General features: G+C 37.4%; 1 protein-coding gene and 1 long non-coding RNA gene across 2 annotated transcripts in view; both read left to right on the top strand.

Annotated features, from left to right (window-relative positions):
• Positions 1-21,907, top strand: part of LOC139975694 (uncharacterized) — a 139,977-nt gene that overhangs the window by 64,027 nt on the left and 54,043 nt on the right. The window lies entirely within an intron of this gene.
• Positions 1,742-21,326, top strand: LOC139976353 (uncharacterized). Its single transcript, XM_071985046.1, has 6 exons — positions 1,742-2,030; positions 3,340-3,651; positions 7,707-7,928; positions 13,416-14,162; positions 14,451-14,535; positions 18,620-21,326. The coding sequence occupies exons 1-6, from the start codon at positions 1,742-1,744 to the stop codon at positions 18,621-18,623; spliced, it is 1,659 nt and encodes a 552-aa protein (XP_071841147.1). The 3' UTR covers positions 18,624-21,326.

The following is a 21,907-nucleotide window of genomic DNA, read 5'->3' as shown; positions in this document are numbered from 1 at the left end:
AAACGATTAATAACACTGACTTTCCCCAATATCGAAAGCCAGGTTTCGAGGCTGCCCTGAAATACATTAGCCCTCTCGATCCAGATGACATCACAAGGTGCATTGTAGCCGAACCATATATCATTAGTTTTGATATTCTGATGCGACCACGATTCACCAAATGGCTGTAACTCCAGCTACTCAGGCGAAGGCCCTTTGTCTTATTCGGATTCAACTTCGCTCGGTAGCTCTCTCAAAGATGTATTAATCCTGCAAGTGGGCACGAAAAGAGGTGACACTCGAAACCAAACACGTCATCTGCATATTGAACGCATTTCACTTTGACACCCCCTGACACAACGAATGAAAAAAGTCTCGAGTCCCTATCCAAAAGACGGGAGAGGGACTCCTCAACAAAACATAAATCATTAGTTTTGATATTCTGCAATGAAGACATGGCACCCCTGGCGTACCTCACTCTCTACGATAAAAACTCTGAACAAAATCCATTTACGATCACAGAACAGAAACTTTCCTGATACAAAACAAAAATCAGTTCCCTCAATAGTCCGTCCGAACCCGAGGACTTGCCATTCTTCATCCTTGAAAGCGCCTTCCAAAGCTCAACAGTGGTTATTCCGCCTCCAGAATATCATTGACCACTTGGAAACAGTTTTTGAGATTCCCCTCAATAAATCGGCCTGTCCCGACAAGTCGACTTTGCTACGCGTATACAAATTCAAATAATAATTTTTGTACACACGGATAATGCCGTGAGGGTCGCCAACCACGGTCCCATCAGTAGCGCGCACAGATGAGACGCGTCTGTCACCCGACGATGAGCTAACGGGCTGGTAAAACCTCAGTGAAGGGCGCTTCTCAGCCTTCACCGCTTCGACACGTGCCTTGACGCGGGCACCATGGTACTTTTCATCGAGATAAGTCTGCAAAGCGATGACAGCCGAAGCCAAACCTCTTCGCACAGCTTCGAGAATTTTTCTCTCCGCCGCCGTGCGCGGGTCACGCAATAATGAATTGCGTAGCGTTTGATGCGCAACTTACCATGATCCTACCATTGGGATGTAGAGGCAAACGCCGGCTTTAATGTTTGCCATCCTGTTATATCAATGTTATATACACTAGTAGATACATGACATCACCACAGACATCAGCAGACTACATGATAATAAAACAAAAGTAGCTTAAGCAGTATTAAAACTAAAGCTGGCAAAACTATTATTGTGACGTAACCATATAGATTTCATTTCATTATCAATCCTGATCAGTTTCATTTTTAAACAGCACATATATTCTTAAAATGAAAACACACAGATATGCGATTGTACTGCGGGTGAGGTGGTACTAGAGAACTAATCTTCTCATTAATTGATAAAAAGTGATCCTCACTTTAAAGACAGCTTGCGTTAAATGTTGCACTAATGCGGTTACGACATACAACATGATTATTGCGAATAATTGTCACATTAATTTATAGTCTGTTGAACTTACTGTAGGTCCATCTTGACAATGATAATCACATTCAATATCCTCGGAAAATGACAACGTGATTAGACAAATTAAGTAATAAGGTAAAGCAGACAAAAATTCCATAATTTGTCTAATCACGTTGTCATTTTCCGAGGATATTGAATGTGATTATCATTGTCAAGATGGACCTACAGTAAGTTCAACAGACTGCTATGTTTTTGTAGGTTGTGACTTATCGTTTCCAAGTATTTCATTTCCATATACATATTTACATATGCTTAGATTAGATTTAAACTTCACAGAGCTGACTACCAATGATGATGTTCGTCGAAGTCCATTTGTCTACTCTGGAATGTTCTGGGACGAAGATCTTAGATATGATCGTTACCTATTCCAAGTTGAATACATACCTTGGAACTCATCGGCGTATTGTTACAATTTTTCGTTCCGAATACGAGACATCCAAACAGAAGATGCTGGAACTTATAATGTCAACCTAAGGGGGATTTATTATGACTGGACTGCTGGTCCGATGCTCTTTCAACACAAATACCGTTTATTTGGTAAGATCTATGCCCGATGAATATGATAGCTTCAAATAATAGGCTATTTTAAGACAATTAGAGAAAAAAATGAGAATGACATGGACTGTTGCATCTTCACTTGAATTAAACTCGATGAAATGCATACTTGCAGTGATTACTGTTTGGACTGTTGTATCCACAAAACATAATCAAATTCTTCCTATAAAGAAGAGCATGGAAAAAGATCTCGACATTTCATAGCTGAGATAAAAGCAAACGATGGAGAGGGCAAGAAGTTGGTACAGAGAAAGTTGTACCGAAGAGAGGTAGAGAGAGAGAGTATTGTAAAACCCGTATTGAAAAGAAGATTTGGTTAGAGGAGGTCTACTGAGTAATCAATGAAATTTAATGTTCCTATTAAATGTTTGAAATGCTTTTTTGTAAACCTCACGTATTCTTCAAGGGAATGTTTCCTTCGAATATAGAGAAGTAAATACAAATCCTCTTCAAAATCGTTCACCATGAAACTCGCGCCACTCAAGTCTGTCCTCACAAAGAAGCCCGTCATGAAAAAGTTAGTTAGCTCGTAAAAATAGTTTACACCTTCATCACGTCTTTTTGATTGATTTATGTGACATCTTTTCTTATCTACTTTGTATTTGTCCTTCGACGACTTTTATCTTACGAGTCGAGGGATTAATATCATATATAGGATACATTTATTTCTATTTAACACATGCAGAAGTAAAATAATTTAAAATTTGTAAAGATGTTGTCTTATGATGTATGTAGCTTTATATTGAGTAGAATTACCATTCATGCACAGTAAATTATACGCATGCTTGAAAAGTATTCAATCTAAGATATTATACTTATAGACACGGTACACACGGTATTACGGGTGCAACTTTCTCACAGGAGCCATCTTTAACAGTTGCTATTAGTTAAAGAATTTTTCGGTTACATGCAATTGCAATGTCACTGCCTCTGGTTCTCACTACGGAGACAGAGAAGCAGTGAATTGAAATGAATGTAATGCTATGCGGGCTATGACTTCTTATACAAATAAATACAGCGACGACTGATTCACATAGCCATATAGTCAAGTAGAATGTCAAGTAAGATCGGTCCTACTACCACGATGACGTCACTAAGGTTGATTTGCTTTCATCTTAAACCTCCAACGAGAGGCTACTGGTACTTATTTTTTGTAAGAAAAGTTACCTGGGCACGAAAAACCAAACAACCGAACGAATGATCCGCTCTCAACCCCAGTCCCCATGCATCGAAACTGGTGATGACTTTCCGTATACCCTTTACTCTCATCACACCTATCTTCTCTTTACAGTGTACCAGCCAACTACACCTATTGTTTGTCAAGGCCCCTCCTCATCCCCATCTGGTTCCTACCACGTAACTATATCGTGTTCAATAACAGACGGGTTTCCACCGATAAATCTGGAAATGATCGAGCCCGAAGGTTGTGCTTTTCAGAAACATTACACGGACGTAAACGGTATTCGAAAGCTTTCTATTAACGTTACGTCTTGTAATCAGAACTCAAACATTGGATGCATCGCTACTCAGGTACCACTGGAGTTACTTTCGACGCCCCAGTATTCTGGCAGATGTGGGTTTAACATCTCTAAAAGTATCCCAGGTAAGTTTTTTTTGTCATTTTGCTTTTTAACCGTTTACGCAAATACTTTGTGTTTAGTCATTATATTTAAAACCATCGCCTAACCTATAAGTATACCCCCCTTAAGCCCCCAAATGCTGTCAAATTTACAGAAAGGACAATTTCTTATCATTCGCAAACCCACAATTGCACGAAACAGAAACAACACTGTTACGTACCTAACTGCCTTTGACAATGGCAATATTAAAAAATTAATTTTCTTGGACTTATGGCAGCATTCGATACAGTTGCCCAAAACATCATGCTGCCCCGTTTTCCAATAATATCTTGGAATTCAAGATCTAGCCCTGATCTGGTGTCACTCAGATCTTTCAAATAAACCTCAATAAGTCCGCATCGGAGATGCGACTTTTAACCAGTGCCTTTAAGCTATTATGTTTCTCAGTCATCAGTTGTTCACTGTGTACACTGTGTTCAGCACGTTAAAAACACTGCAACTCGCATCCTAACTTTGTCGAAAAGGTCTTGAAAAATATTACACAATTCATGAAAGAACTGCATTGTTTTCAATCTAATGCTGAAGTTTCTTCAGCATGTGGTGCCTTTATACATCTCTGATATGCATCAAGCATATATTCCGACACCTAATCTTCTTCAAAAGACAACTCTTCTCAGGGAACCTAAAACCAACCATTATCGGGGTAAAGATCTTTTTCAATTGCTGCACCGCGATTGTCAGCTAAGTGTCTCCTTAATAAAAAGAAGCTTAAACTCGCCTTATGCCTCTAGGTGGATACGTGCGCATTATAAATTTATTTTATTAATGTAATTAATATTGTTATAAAGTACACCATTTGAAACAAAAAGGACTGTTAGATAGTTGTTCCGAGGAACGTGGGCTGGTGTGGTCGAGGGATTTCTTGTTCCTGATCTCCAAGTTCCACTATACAGGCGCCTTTATATTGACGTTATAACATGTCTTTTCCTAGTTCATCTTTGCGAACTTTCAATGTTAACATACAATCACACGTGTATTTCCTTCAAGTAATATTTTTGATCCGTGCAGTGATAAAGGGAAGCCTTTTGAACATACGCTGTTAATAACCATGGAATACGACATAATATCAGATGAAAGATAATTTCAAATTGATTTAAATCAAACGCATGTCTTTTGTCCTAAAGAGTGTGTAGTGACCTAGTTGAGGCAGCACGTTCTTGATATTAAAGTGGACTGTTGCTGTATCCATGGGTTTTGTTGTATATCGAATGTTTAAAGATGTAAGACGGGATCATGGCAGATTTAAATAGTGGAATGAGCGACATCATCTGTCTTACGTTCACTAATTGAAACATTCAACCATCTTCGGTTCACATCCGTGTTTGAGGAATGCTACCCAATATCTTTGTAATACTTTGTCAGTTTGAAAGTTGTCTATACATATGTACTTTTATCAGTATTTTGATCTTCCAGAACCCAACATTTAAATTTTAACCTTATCTATTTTCTCCGTCCGTCATCTGCAACTTAGTTGACATATTTGCATTTTGTGTGGCAATATAAGGATGTAATTAGAAATAATAGAAATAGAGAGTACTGCTCATGTTTTCTTGGCATTGTTCCTTTGTTTTAATGTTGTGGGAGTGGTTTTAGGACTGGAGATACCGTGTAGCGGGAGACCGTTCATGATCGGTAGAGCATGGGTTGTATTGTATGGGGTAGACCTTCCATTTTGTTTTGTTGGTGTAAGTTAAAGTTAAATGTATTACTTTCACAGAGACAAAAAAAAAAACTCAGATATGCAGTAAATTGCGTCAAATGCGTGTAAGTAAAATACTTGCCATCCTAAATGCATCAATAATCATTTCTCTTTATTACAACTGCCATCCACTTAAACGGAAACCTTTGTGTCAACGGAGAGAGGCTCAGTCGAAATATGTTGGTCTTTTCAATTTGTAGTCGACAATATTTCGTACAATGAGCAGAAAATTGCTTCGTCAATGAAGTTTTGCGTTAACAGCTTTCATGCATTAGTTTTTAATTGAAATATTCACCCTTTTTCCCCTTTTAAGTGTTGTCCTCTTATCTCACCATTATGGTACTTAACACTGTAAGTTCGCGTTATTATTTATTGAAACATTAATTAATAGGCCTATGTGATATTTTCTCAAGTTTCATTATTCCCCAAACAGTTTTATTTTTTCACTAAAAGGGACTCTAATAATGTACATGTGCAACATTGACTTAAATTGTAGAAAATAACACGGGTATCTTTATCTTAAAGTAAAGGCACTTAGCCAAGCACCTGCAAAATGTTCTTTACAGCGGCAGTTGTTTAGTTCACATAACCAGCAGTAATTATGTTTTAACCTGTATATTATTAGTTCTGTAATTTCCTGCCAATGACGAAGTAATGCCTTGAAATTTAAAACTATAAAACGATCGAAACAAATATTGCGATAACAGGAACAATTTCAAATGTATAATCATCATTCCTTCCTTGCAAGTAACGAACGGTAAACTAATCATTGGCAGGAACACCGAGAAAAGCAAACATTGCTACTTTGCCTGCTTCAGTAACCATTCCGAAAGAAGATTAACAGGAGTTGAAAAGTTCTATTATACGATTTCATTGAAAAATGATACCAAAATATCATATTTAACATTTTTAATAACATTATTTAACGAATTGCTTCTAGAATACCTATTGTCTACCGTTGTTTTGCCTCTTAGTCAGCCGTAAAGTTTTGTTTGAATAAATTGTCATTTTATAAACCTTTCAAAAGCCTGTTGCACGATTCTTTTTTTGCAGTTTCTATTAAATAACAGACTATTTTCACTCTTAGTTAAGAATCTGTAATTTTACGGTGAAAAGTAATAGCAACAAGTTTCACATATATTTAATGTAATTTGTAGTTGATCTGTAAAATTACATATAATAAGTTACATTTAACAGACTAACCAAAAATTACATTAACATCTTGTGTAAAACTTGGTGCCAGTACTTTGTACTGTAAAATTACAGATATATTTTTAAGTTTATTGTTGCTATTGTAAACTTCACTTAACAATATTAAGTTTCGACAAGAAAAAGTCATATCTTTATAGCTACTTTATTGTGGTGCGCGGGTCCTTGTATTATATCATATAAGTTGTACCACTTTTATCGAGTCCCAAGTTTGAATACTGCCATTAATGTGCATCTCTAAAATTCAAGTACAACAAAGAGTTCGAATTTCACTATGAGCTTGTACAATGCAAAGTATTGTAATGTCAATCGTGTATTGGACTTCAACATTGTCGTTTTGACATCAGATAATGTGTATAAACAGTGAAGTCCTAACAAGATTATGATCAAAGTATACAACACGTATTAACACGTGGCATTACTTAACACGAAGTCTATATAGAGTATAAAGGAATGATTTGAAAGGGTTCTTCCAGTATTAATTTTTTTGTTTAATACTATCAGTTGAAACTATATATAGTTCACTTATTCGTGCATGAAGAGGTCTAGTTGTCTACACTGTAAAGTTACATTGTGGAATTACTCGTCATTCATAGCTGATTAAGGTAGATTACTCACGGAATCATATTAAGTCTCATTAATGTGAGAGCGTCAATTACTTTCTTTAAATTCAGTCATTTTCTTTTATACGAATACACCACTTAAATTTGATGAATTACAGTAGTACTGCTATGCGTAATCTTTGTTAATATATCCTTTCTAGCTGCACATTGTGTCGGCACCTCTCTGTACAAAATAAAGGTGACCATCTTAAACAGGAAATGGTTACTGCAAAGTCAATAATACGTTAATGTTGAGTATATTGAGGAAGTTTAATTGTAGTACTGTCATTACAAGGCTGGTTGCATTAACTCCATCTTAAACTGTCAACAGTAGGATGCTTGTACTTATCATTTGTCATTGAATGATTTTTTTCTCCGTGTATTCCTTACTTTTATCACACCTATCATCTCTTTACAGTATACCAGCCTCCCACATCTCTTGTTTGTCAAGGCCCCTTCTCATCTCCATCCGTATCCTACCACGTCACCATATCTTGTTCAATAACAGACGGTTATCAACCGATAAATCTGGAAGTAATCAAACCCGAGGGCTGTGATTATCATGAATATTACACAAACGATAACGGAACTAAGGAGCTTTCAGTCTACGTTACCTCCTGTGATCAGAACTCAACCATTGGATGCATCGCTACTCAGGAACCGTTTCAGTCACTTTCTACATCACAGTATTCACAAAGATGTGAGTTTAACATCTCTAAAACCGATCAAGGTTAGAAATTATTTTATTGGCGTCTTATTTTGGTATAAAGCTTGTACGAAAATATTTGAACGGGCAAAAATATGCCTAACCCTTAGAATTACTAGCAAACAGTTCAATAGTTTATAAGCAAAAAAAAAGTATGTAAAATGTTAGTTCGTTGTTACAGCTACACTGTAAGTGTGGAGTGTTTTCATTGCTCCAGTTTCTCTGAACGTATGTATAGCGATTAGACGAAGAGGCCCTGCTCATAAGCCACCAGCTTTGTGAAACTCATTTTAGACGCAACCTTACGTTTTTGGGTTGGTTAACTTATTATTTAAAATCTTCCAACCGAAACGCACAAAAGCAAGTACAATGGCTTGACATTAAATACCGTGAACGTTTAGGGGAATAAACCCTTAGCAAATTGATGATAGTCCCATGAACTATGCAGTATGGCGTTATTGCATATACGCCAAGGACGACATCCCAGGATTCATAGCTGGATTCATAGCCTGTATAGAAGTTATTCTTGAAAGCTCTTAGAATACTTAAGCACGAGGGTAATGCTGATGACCTGAAATGTAAAGAGTGGTTGTTACCTACCAGAGGGTTCCACGTTCATGTGTGGGGAGCTAAGTCGTAAAGATTTGTTGTAAAATGAACGAGTGAAGATGTGGGTAAGGTTCACTATACAGCTTTACAGGGATCTACTACTTCCAAAATAATTAAGTACATGTAACATATTTCCTATCACTGGATTACTATTATTTTTTTCACGACTACAGTAAGAACATGCTATGAGTGTATTAGCGGTATTTATCCCACAAGTTCGATGACAATGTATGCAGCAAATGGAGAATGATTACCCTTACTGTTCCGTTCCGTTCGATAAAGTGAATAAGAGTCTGGTCTTTGTACATAAAAAACATAGGGCTTAAGCAAGAAATAAACTCTTATACATACCACAAAGAAGGCAGATTGTTGCTTTTGTCACAACTATTGGTTAATGGAAGCTGCGTATTCAAATATTTTTTTAACGTCCTTGTTTCTGTAGTATGTTTATATTCCGAAATAATTGCAACCGAATCTATGACACTGTCATCTTACGCACGATTACTGTAACACATCTTAAAATTTGTTAGGAAACTACGCCTCATGTAACATTGCCATTATGCACCAGGCCCTAATTAAGGCCTATATTTGTTTGCGAGTAACATCATAAATCTTTTATATATGAACCAACTTCAAATACTTGCATGAATCGAGAATAACCTCAAGTTAGTTAATTTCCTTTAGGACGGAAATTACCACTGTCTAATTATTACTTTGTCAGTTTCAAAATATCTAATACATCAGTAAAACACTAGATAAGAAGCACAGCGGGCCATGTACAGCTGACTTTCGATCTGTTTGTTGAGTAAATATCATTTGAAAAATAATATCTTTCAAAATAACTTCCATCTACCTCACCGAGCAATCGAAAGGAAAATCAGAAAAAGTGAGTTGGTGTAAATAATGACTTATTTTCTGAAATTTAAAATCTCTGCATGTATGCAACTGCCATTATGTCACTGTTTGGAACCACTGATACGTTAACCCCTGAAAGAAGCAATTACGTTATGTATGTTTAGTTATATACATATCCGCCAAAACAAAGATAAGGAGAGATCTATTCAGCGCTCTACGAATAAACATATGAGGAATCATGTCTTGGAAGTAATAGTGTTGTTCGCGACAAATGTCATAACCCACTATCTCATGACAAGCATGAAACATGGCCGTTTACTCAATAACAAACATATTCGTTTAAATACGTGTAAGTTAATATCATTGAATATGAACGAATACGCATGCGTGAATACATTTTCAATCAGAAGAAGGGTTCCCTTATTTTAATCGCTGTAACATTTATTAGTGTAATATTAACGAATATATTTCAAACATATGACACTTAGCTTCTGTTTCATTTATATCTTTGTTTCCATAATTGATTGCTGACACAATCTTAAGGTAAGGCAATTTTTTTTCTACAGATTTTGCGGGTTTTTTACGTGCAAAGAAAAACGGGCACGGACCAAAGGTCAAAAAACCCCAAAACAATCCCAGTCTGTTTAACAACCACCATAAACCCAACTGAAAACCCACAAACAGAAATCTCTCACTCACCAACAAATGTATACAATGTAGCGTTCAACGTGACATGAAAAGGACACGGACCCAAAGGCCAACAGAACCAAAACAATAAAGCTCTACAAACCAGCCCCAAAAAGCCAACTCCAAACCACAGACAGAACCCCCAACCCATATTATGTAACGACCACACAACCCCCCCCCCACACCTGACAACTAACCCACTCCAAAACTTCATCCGGGGTACGTCGTCCCGATGGTAGACAACAGGCCTGCGCATTACCTGCGAAGTTTTCCCAATATGGGTCCTTTCAGGCCCCTAGCAGTGTTCCCCCTTTTCTTACGAGGGAGCAGAGTTCTTAGCTCCTCGTCCACCTTGATCGAGTGGACCTCCCTGACAGGAACAGGAGGTCCACTAGCGACCATCGTGTCCGGTATAGCGGAAGCGGCTGCGGGTAGGGTGGAAGGGCCACTCGAGTCAATGAGATCAGTGGCCTGTTTCGTCTCATCAAACCAATCGGAGGACTCCTTGGCCACAACTAATAAGGCTGTAGTGCAGTCCTCCATTGGCGAGTCAGAATCTGGGCCACTTGATGTCTCTTGGGCCGGTTGACTCGGGGCCTAACTAGTATCACCGATAGCGGGCGTATCCTGCGCCGCATGCCACTCCGCTAGTACCATCTCCGCCGTTTTGTCCTGCTCTGCCTCAGTGGGCAGGCTGGCAGTCTCGGCAAGTTCCATCAGGGGAGAGGTCGGACACGAAAGGGGGAACAAAGCCTCCACCGGGGCGCTAGTGTCGGACACTGGGGCGATGAGAGGAGCATCATGTGATACGGTGTCAGAGGCCGGGACAGGGACCGCTTCAACCACGCCCGTAGCCACTCTCTGGGCATAAACGGGCGAGATGGCCCGTTTTCCCACACGATTTGCAAACGATATCCCCTTTACACTCGGCCAGGGTATGCCCAACCTGTAAACAGCGGCTACACCGCTTGTTCGGGCACAACCTGGCCTCATGCCCTTGTAGCCCACACCTCCAACAAGTGCGAGGCTGGCCCGGGTATGCAATGTGGGCCCTGTGCCCATTAGCCCACAAGGTAGAGCGGATATCGGACTTGAGTTCAACTCTTAACTAGTCCCGGTCTTGACACCCTTACATTCAAGGAATTCCGGCTCCTCGTAGCCGGTCACTTTCCCAAAACGCCCCAGTGTCCGCACAACAACCTGTTCAGACATGTCCAGAGGGAGATGGAGCACTGTCACCCACACCGAACTGTCATACGGTGTGACCTTCAGTCCCTCAACTCCCTCCAACTCATGGACACCTCGGACGCGGGCAGCCTCCGAGGTGAACCGAACATCAAACACATTCATACCCCGGAGAGGTTTACGCTGAAGCGCGTCAACCTCTTCAGGGACCTTTAAACCAACAGAACGCAAAACTGAAAAAAAAACTTGACTGGGGACGACCTTAGCCTCCCCCGAAAAACTCAACAATACGATTTTGCTGTCACGGCAGATTTTCGCATTGCCAAAAGAAAGTAACACATATCATTACTGGCATATTGTGTCACTAAAATAAGTATATATGCTAGGACGATCAAAAGAATACAATCGTCATGTTAACATTTTAAACCCAATAACCCAATAACCCTATAACCCTCAACCATATAAGCCTCAAAACTATAAGGTCAAACAAAATGAAAAGCAAGCTTCAAATAGTAGTGTATCGATAGATGGATTCATTTGTTATAACTTTGAGAAGCATCTATACAAATTAATTGAAAGGTAACAAAGTTAATTTAAGCCATAAAGGTTACTATTAATAATTTTTATAAATGTGATTCGTGAGAACATGTAATTGTCACTTCTTAAAACTTACTATACTTTGAATTGTGAAAGTAAAACCCGGAAGTGTAATTTCTCTTCTGTTTTCCTATATTCAGGAAAACAAGATAAACAGTTGTTTCGACTCATGGAAAGTCAGTTCATACATCAGTATTTTCATCACATTTCAGCCGACAATCTAACATTTCAAAACTACAAATTTTACGTGACAAGATAAGCACACAAATGAAAGCTGTTATTTAAAGTAAAAATCGCCGTATTTATACAATAGCAGCTTCTTAAGTATTAGGAAGAAAACCTGGGAGTTGAAAACAGTCCTCATGGTTGTTTTTATCTGTAGCTGTGTATTTTCTTAGTTAATAACGGTATGGCAACGGATCCGTAAGTAGCTGAGACGGACTGAATGTCATCAACGGTCGACTTACGTAAACATGTTACTGTGCGTCGCAGTAATAAAAGAGGGAGTTGGAGGGTCGCCTAAGATTCGAAATTCAGCCCCATCTTGAAGAAAACTATATTACATGGGTGAAGGTCCACAGTGGTGAAACACATGTGTTCTGCAAATATAAATAAAGTGCTATCGTGTCTAGTGAGCTACCTTGAGCTACAGTATTCAGAAAAAAGAGGGTAAGAGAGACGAAAGGAAAGAAATGTAAAGGAATATTTCTTCAATCACACGTTATAGCTTGTGCAGTATGTCCTTTACTCCTATCTCATCATCTGTCGTCTTCTTGCCTAGAGGCAAATAAGGCCTCCACAGAGCGTCTCCATTCATCTCGGTCGGCAGCTGCGTTTCTTTGTCTACTGTCCTGCGCCATGTTGTTTTTGGTCGCCCTCTCTTTCTCCTGTTTGGGTTTTATATGATATATGCCCAATGTATTTCCATCTTCTTTTCTTAATTTTGATGCTTAATGGTCCCATATTTGCTCTCTTTAGCAGTTCTTTTGTGCTGAGCCGTTCTTGCCATCTTATCCCTAGCACTCTCCTAAGGCATTTGTTATGAAATATATCGCTTTTATTTTCATCCGCCTCATTCATTTTTCAGGTCTCGCATCCATATAGTAGGACAGGTATTACCAGTGTTTGTTGCTTTTGGAGACCCAAATCTTTTGTAGACGTATTAGTGCACCCCTGGCTTTCCCAATTCTGTTGGCAATGTCTCCCATTCCGCCACTATCTTTTGTCATTGTCACACCCAAGTATACAAATCTGTCCACCTCTTGTAACTCTTCCTGACCAATATAAATACTTTCCTGGTTTCTAGTGTTGAAACGCATCACTTTGGTCTTCTGTTTTTTAATGTCAAAACCCACTCTGCTTGCCTCATCAGCTAGCAAATTTGTCTTTATTTGCATCTGTTGCTTGGTTGATGACATGAGGGCAATGTCAATTGCAAAATCAAAATCTACTCCTATAAACGATATTAAAATAATATACGAAAAATGAGCTCACATATGTTATTTAAATTTAAACTCTCGATTTGACATGCATCTCAAAATACAATCCTTTTTATCTCATTTTCTTCCTTCTCATCAGAAATCGTCGGTTGTAGCTTCCATTGCTTTGGCGGACCAGATACAAACAAGTCAACAGATTGCTATGTTATTGCAGGATGTGACTTTTCCTTTCCTGATGTCCCCATATATGGAAATTACAAACGTTCTCTCAGTCTGAGCATAAACTATAGCGATGATACAAGGAGCGATTCATCTTCCCGAAGAATCTATAAATACAATGGAAAATTCTGGTTTCGGGACATACATACGGTGGATCGTTTTAGTTTTGAAGTCATACGAAAATATCTTCAAGAAGACAACACACCCAGTGATAATTTAAGAAAAACTGCTGCTTGTCTATCGTTTACGATCGAACAGTTGAGCGTAGGGGATGCCGGGTCATATCACGTGACTTTGATTGGAGAAACGACTGAAGACGCCATTGTACAATACAACTACCGTCTGTTTACTATTTACCAACCCCCCACACCTCTACTCTGTGAAAAGCAAGACTTATCAAAAGGCTCCAGTATTTACAAATTTTCCATTATTTGCTCAGTCTCAGATGCTTACCCTTCAGTGGTGATAGATATGATAGAACCAAAGGGATGTTCGTACTACAAATCTTATTCGCGGGATGACGACATAAAGACGCTTACAGTTTATATTTCTACATGTGACGTGAATTCTACTGTTGGTTGCACTGCTACTCAAGGGGAGCTAGATTTCATGTCTACGATACCATACTCAAACAGTTGTTTCTTTGATATTCCGAAAGATTATCCCGGTAAGTCAAATGAATGTCATGTCTAGTCCTCAAGACTGACGGAATAAAAAAATGTATTTGATGCTCTTTGAAATGTTCTAAATATATATTAGCGGTTGTTCATGTTGTTATTAGTAATACTCAAGTGATGAAACAACGTCATTGGGATTTATACTGATAGTGTTGTGTTTTGAGCAAAGAAATGTTTCTAATCAACTATCACATTACTTGGTTAGTTCATAGTGATGTTTGAATCATTCTTGAATAATGCTCCTATTGTAATACATTTTTTTAATGTAACTTCTGCAGACACAAACAACATAATGAAGTTGGTGATGATCGTATGTGCTGTAGTGCTCGTCCTGTCTGTGATAATCATCGTAGATGTCTACAGGTAAGCAACGTTATATGTTATAAATTAATGAAATATAATTCAAACATGAATGAAACTACATATAATTCATAGTAGACATTGTGTCAATGTATCTTTAATAATAGCATTTAAAATAGAAATACATGATCAATTGCTATTCTATGTCTTTTGGCGTTTACTATACAGAATAAAAGTGACAGATCGGTAGGTACGAAATGCAATGTTGTTTTATGCGATTTGGAGCGGAGCTCATCTATCATACTTCCATCTAGGGTCTTGTTCTTAAAAAATGACCTTGTTAGCGAAATCAGTTTGTTTTTTGGGTGGAGGATATATGGCTTGCTAGATATTTCATTCCATACTATTATTAAATAGTACTTACCTTTGAGACACAATCTCTAATAGATTCAATAGCTAGTTATTTCAAGTAAAGTACACAAACGGAAATTATTCATCATATTTGGGGTTTTCATTCATAATCTTCAACTGGAATCGACATTGCTAAAAATAAACGTATTTCAAGATTTTTTGAACTAAAATCTTGCAAAAGTAGTGCCTTTTTGCCTTTTCTGTTTCATTCTTCTTAATGTTCCTATTAGCGTCATTTCCCTGATTTGTATTGTATTGTCAAGATGTACCGGCTATCAGGTCAACCTGTGCTTATTCGATTGTAGGATATAGCTTTGCCTTCCCGATATTCCAGCCGATACTCATAACTGTACTTGCTGTACCAGCCATGATTATCTGGTGGATATTTCATTTTCAAAAAAGTCACCGAGCTGTGTCAAACCAGAGACATATGTCCATACTGAAAAAAATACAATGGGATAATGAATCAAATCTGTATTTATTTTATAGATACTCACACTGAGATTATCAATTACACTGTCATGGTTTTGGGGTTTTCCCAATCCACACCCTTCAACAGGAATGTAGCACTGCAACAATAATTTGTGTGACCATCAAGGCCAAGCGTAAAAAGGACTCGAAGATAGATAGAACTGGAATCTGTCTTAATGGAGATTAGCAATATTCATGTTTTTTTTCTTAGGAATGCTCATAATAACAATATGTATTAATCGAGAGGGTATTGATTTGAATTTTTATTGTCAATATGGACTATGAGATCAACATAGTGTCATTCGCGTGTCTTTCTATTGTGTGGCTCAGTCTTTCTATATATGTAATATATAAGTATTATATAGTACTTAGATTTGCGTTGAACCTCACCGAGAAATCACAGAGCGGCTACATATCTGTTCGTACTTCTTTCGATATGGATCATAGCTTCAATAGTTATGTATTCCAAGTAGATACTCCCACGGATATTATCAATCGGACTTTCATGATTTGTTTTAAATTCTAAACATGCGGAAATCGAGACAACAAAATTAAATCTGTTATTAACGCACAACATGAACGCAGTTGATGATTTATCGATCTGAAATAGTTTAATATTGATATTTTACCTTTTCTGTCTTCCTCTTCGTTATGTTCCTGCTGGCAAACTTTTCCGCATGTTGATTGTGATTTTTGTTGTAAATGGCCAAACTAAACATCAGCAATTTTTGGCCTTTCCAAGTGTTTTCTCTTCATAAAATATCATTTAGTAACCGACCTGTCATGCCGGAGTCATCTCTGTACGTCTTAAATCTCTGTTATTAGCGCACAACGTGAACGGAGTTGATGATTCATCTAATGGAAATATTTCAATATGGATATTTTCTGGCTTCCTTTTCGTAATGTTCCTAGCAAAACCTTCCGTATACTGATTGTGATTTTTGTTGTAACAGGCCATACTAAGAATTTGTTGTCTGACTTTAGAATATGAGTCTGCCTTTCCAAATTATTTCCTTTTCATACAGATATAATTCTACGAGATGTGTCACACCGGAGACATATCTTTCCGTACATTGTGAGCAATGGGATGTCTTTACAGATGTTTCTTCCATAAACGTATAATATAGTACTTCGATATGTTTTGAAACTCATGGATAGCGACTCACAATGGAGATAAATCTGACCGTAACAATCAGCTGTTTTGGATATGTATTATAGATTCAAGCGTTAAACAGTCCAAGTAGAATACTCACATTGGATTATCCATCGTACTTTCATGATTTGTTTTCAATCCTAAATATGCAATCCTATATTTTAGCCTTTGAAGAAGATCCTGCTAGGATCGAAACGTCAGACCAACTTACTTTTACACACTAAATGTGCGATTAGAAATTGCTTCTCTTCTATAAACGCCCAAAATAAAGGCAGTTGATGATTCATTGAAGTATTTTTATATGAATATTTTACGTTTTCTGTCTCCCTCTTCAGTTGAAGTTTATTAAACTAAGATGTTATAATGAACAGATTTTACATTTTTACTTGTTTCTTTCTAAGTAAGTTCTTGCCAACGGGATTTACCAGGGAACTGATCGTATTTTTAATGTCAAAGAGGACCAACTATCAGATCAACAGTTTATTCTTTAGTTATAGGTATGGTTTTCCTTTTCATATAAATATTATAGAGTACTTACTTCAGAATTCAACGGCAGCGAGATGTCTTACGACGGAGATATATTTGTCCGTACTTATGTTTACAATTGAATATTCTTTTAATGTAGAGCACGGATACATTGATTGCAGCATGTAGGTAGTTCAATCCTAATTTTTAGCTGAGATTCGCCATCTTAGAACAGACTTGCGGCAACATAGTTAACGAATATTTATTGAGCTGAATTCTTCCAACGTAGCGATTTTACATTTTCTGTTTCCTTTATTGTAATGTTTCGTAATGTCATTTTGCTGAACTGATTGATGTTTGTTTTATTGTGATGGTGGATCAACTATCAGGTCAACCTGTACTTAGATTTGAGTGGAATGGAGCTATGCCACACCGGAGACATATCTGTCCGTACTTTTGTGTACGATGGGATACTCTTTCAGATATGGGATACTGGATTCAATCGTTATTTATTTCAAGTAGATACTCACAAGGAGGTTTTCCAGCCCTAAACCTTCTACAGGAACGCGACACTACAACATCAATCTGTTGTAGCTAACATACAGCGCGTAAAAGCAATGGAAGATTTTTGTACATCGGCATAATTCAATATGGAGTCTTCTCTTCTTCCTGGATTATTTATCAAAATGTTCCTGATAACGTCTTTTCTCGAGGGCAATGAATGGACTTTTCAAGATTGTCCAACTATCATACGAAAAGACTGCTGTGGGGTGTGACTTTTCACATGAAAAATATGTACCACACCGGAGATATATCTGCCATTACTTTTCCTTACGGATCGTTCTTTATTACAATTAGAGTACTCACATGTAGCTTATGTTATGCACTTAAAGGATGAGGTTGTTCAATGCTACATTTGAACTTGAACGCTACATTGCAGGAAACGTCTGCTGGAACCACTGAGACTGAAATCTTGCCAAAATAGTGATTTTACATTGTCTATTTGATTCTTCATAAGTTTTCAGCTAACGATTGTGATTTTTATTATCAAGCTGGATCAACTATCAGATGAACTTGTTGGGTATCCATGTGATTTCGATAGGATGTGATTGTGCCTTCTCTCTTTATATCATATATGTACTTAGATTAGAGTGGAGCGTCACTGAGCTTCTGTCTGTACTTTTGTGTACAATGGGATGTTCTTCTTTGCGATATGTGTACTGGATTCAAGGTTATTTATTCCAAGTAGATACACAGACGACGATAATAATTCTTACATTCATGATTTTGGTATTTCCATCATAAATTAAAATTCCATTTAATATAAATATTTAATTTGAACGTCACCGAGATACCCAGGGCACATACCTAACTTTGCTTGTAAAATGGAATGTTGTATGCGATCATGGTTTTTATCGTTATCCAAGAACCTAAGTATGATTTTTTTCCTTCAAATCTATGTCTTAAACTGGAACACGACACTTAAAGATCCATTGAACGGGAAACGTTTAATACGGATATTTCCCATCATTTTGATTTACACGTCGAAATGTTTCTGATTATGACTTTTCCTGAGAATAATGAATGGAATTGTATCTTCAACTATCAAATCAGTTTTCGGTTGTGGGACATGATTTGTATTTTCAGATAAATGTTCATATCAATACATCTATACCACACCGGAGACATACCTGTCGTGCTTTTACTGATGGATCATGGAGTTAATTGAGGCAGAGTAGTCAAATCGGCGGAACTGAAAACTGTATATAACATTGATATTATGAAGTTAAATATTAAAAAACAATCTTCGTCTAGGAAAACTTATAATAGAAAGGCGGCTTAATTTTTGCGGGATCTACTTGGGTCCACTATTATACGATCAATTAAAGTTAATATTATTTTACTATTAGTTTACTGAGTATATATGGACATTTATCAGCAGTCATCATCTAGAGTAAAAGTAAATAAAATGAGGGGGGCTTGGATGTGACTATCACCTTGTGAACATTGGCAGTACGATTTGTAAGACACAATATAAAGTTGTGTACTGTAAATCGTGTATTGCCTTACATCATTGTCATATTGTGGGTCTCCGTTAACTGTTGTAAAAGATCAAACGTTTACTCAAGGTAGGTTATACAATGAACTCGTATCAAATGATATGTGTATGTATGGTAATCATCATTCATTAACGGAGAGGAAAGTGAAAACCCACTTAAGTGTGAATAGTCTATTGTTCTTGAGCAAGAATTTATGACACCTCAAGTAATGTTGTGTCATATGCATTATTCGAAACACCTATCATAAAAATATTAAAAGTACTCCAAGCATTAAATGTAAGTGTTAACCCCCAGGAGAAGTAATTTAATGGTGCTTTATAGTAGTACCACTTTCCATTCTATAAGGAAAACAAGGAAATAAATGTTAGCTATCTTAGTACAGAAAGTCAACTAGAATTTATAACCGCTAAACTTGCATTTAGTTTAGGTGATTTGTTAGACATAATGTCAAGAAATGAAAATATTTTAAGACTATGTGTAAGCTCAAATCGGTGAAGATGTCGAATATTAATCGAGTATGTATTCGTGTATAAATTTAAGCCAGGCGTACAGTTCTCAAAGTAAATTACTGTAACATTAAGTGGTATAATAATTAATATAAGGCAAATATTTGACTCTATTGTTTTCCTTTTATTTCAAGTATACTTGTTTGTTATATTCCTCATAATGATAACAATTTAAAAAATTATTAAGTTTGAAATCCTCAACAAGAAGATAAGAAATGTGTCAAATATCATATTTTAATGAAAAGGCTAATTTTCAACACATTAAAGTATGTAAATAGATATTGTTTATTTATGACTTTTTTCTTCTTCTAACTCTCCCATCTCCCATGTGATAGATTCTTAAAGCTGACTGTGCTTTGAAATAAAAAATAAAGCCCGGAAGCAGAATAAGTCTTCATATTATCTTTCCTACATACACGTAAAACAAGCCTAGGATGGAACGAGGAAAGCCGACACGCAAACAGCGCATGCAATAATTACTCGCAATGTGCGGCTTTTGCTGTATCCATTTTGTGTATATCATTACTCTGTCACAGATGCAGCCATCCCTTTTGTATACAAAAAAAAAACGGATGTGAAGAAAAAAACACTATATATACATACTTACAGAAATCTAGTTGTGTTTCATCTAGAAACATTTAATCATGACCATTTAAAAACATTTAAAACTGCCCATCGATCTATCAATTGCTTCTTTGACTTCTCGGGATTCATCATACATATCCGGGATCGGTGAAAGTTTGTGAGCTTGATTATGACTCAAGAACTTTTGATGAGTTCCTAAAATTTATCTCGAGGCCTAAAGACAAAGTTATCAGTACATTAACAGGTGCTGATATATGAGTGGAGGTGCGCGCCACTTCCCTATTTGAACCTCACATAAAATTCAAAAGTATTCCTTAGCACTATTTTCCTTGGACATAATTTTAGGCTTAATTTGTAGTGTAAATTGCCACAGATTGCACCATATTACAAAAGGATACTGCCCACCTCTTTCTTTGGAGGCAGGTTCAACAACCCAAGGACCTCATCCATTTCCTTCCAAAAATCATGGATCTGCATCAATAAATAATTTAATATATCATGAGAACATCTCAAAAGAAACCATATTTGAGAGAAAGTGAAAGGGCTCACCAACTTTGAAAATAAGATTGTTGTAACGGAGTAAGAACTCTGGAAGAAGTGGCTCATGTTAAATAAATTAGGGAGAGATTGTTTCACATAACAAACAGTTTATACGTGTTACCCGATGATTAAAAAGTATAAAGAACACAAAGAAAGAAATAATATCGATCCCTTTATTAAAAGACATTCATTAGATATTGTTAAACATGCAGTATAATTTGTTCACTACCTTTATCCATAAACAACTGAGAGACCTTGAAACACATATATATCAATAATATTGGCCAATGACAGGCAGAGGGTGTTACCTATCGTTCACAAATATCAGGTACTTGTTGGGTACATGACGACTACCTTTATTTAACTTTGAAATATTTGTCCAAGGGACTTCATGTGCTTTTTACGTGCCCCTCCCTGCGGGATCCAAAACGTCACGGCCAAACGGCACTACCCAACCATCCCATTCTAAAAAATAAAATTCAAGTGAAGCAAGCCAAAAAGTAAAATACGCCCACCGACCTGCAGAGACAAACCCCCAACAACCCACTCAAGCAATAAAAAAACACAAAAGGACGACCAGCACGCAGCGAAACGAACACCACTCCCCAGCACACCAGCGTCCAAAAAAGGCAGCCAGATAAACGGCGAAAATCTTCACCGTCTTCAAGACTGCATGCCAACTGGCAAATTTTCCCCATACGCTTCCAGTTGCCACTATGAACGTGAATGGCATAAGGGATCATCGCAAGCGAAGTCGCATTTGTGCTGGGGAGGGGTGTTTCGTTTCGCTGCGTGCTGGTCGTCCCTTTGTGGTTAATGTTTGAGTGGGTGGTTGGGGTTTCGTCTCTGCAGGTCGGGGTGTATTTACTTTTTTGACTCGCTTGATTAAGGTTTGTTTGTCAGAAAGGGATGGTTGGTTAGTGCCGTTTGGCCGTGACGTTTTAGATCCCGCAGGGAGGGTCACGTAAAAAACACACACAAACACGAGCATAAAGGCACTTGTCATAACAGAGAGGGAGAGTAATTGAGCGAATTGATAGCGACCCGAAGTTGAATTTGTTACCTAAAAGGTCAGAAATTATTACGTAAAGTGATTCACACTATCTGATAACAATAGAGTCTGTCATTAATTATAGTTATATTTTGCATTCTTCGTATCAAGACCAAGATCCCTAGCGCGACAGTAGCACAGTCATGTAATGTAATGTCACACCGATATACCGAAACTTGTGCAATTGAAACAG

This window comes from Apostichopus japonicus, chromosome 11 (genome assembly GCF_037975245.1).
Source record: "Apostichopus japonicus isolate 1M-3 chromosome 11, ASM3797524v1, whole genome shotgun sequence".
In the NCBI taxonomy this organism is placed as follows: Eukaryota; Metazoa; Echinodermata; class Holothuroidea; order Aspidochirotida; family Stichopodidae; genus Apostichopus; species Apostichopus japonicus.
Note: the sequence above shows the minus strand (reverse complement) of the source record. Positions and strands in the feature narration are given on the sequence as shown.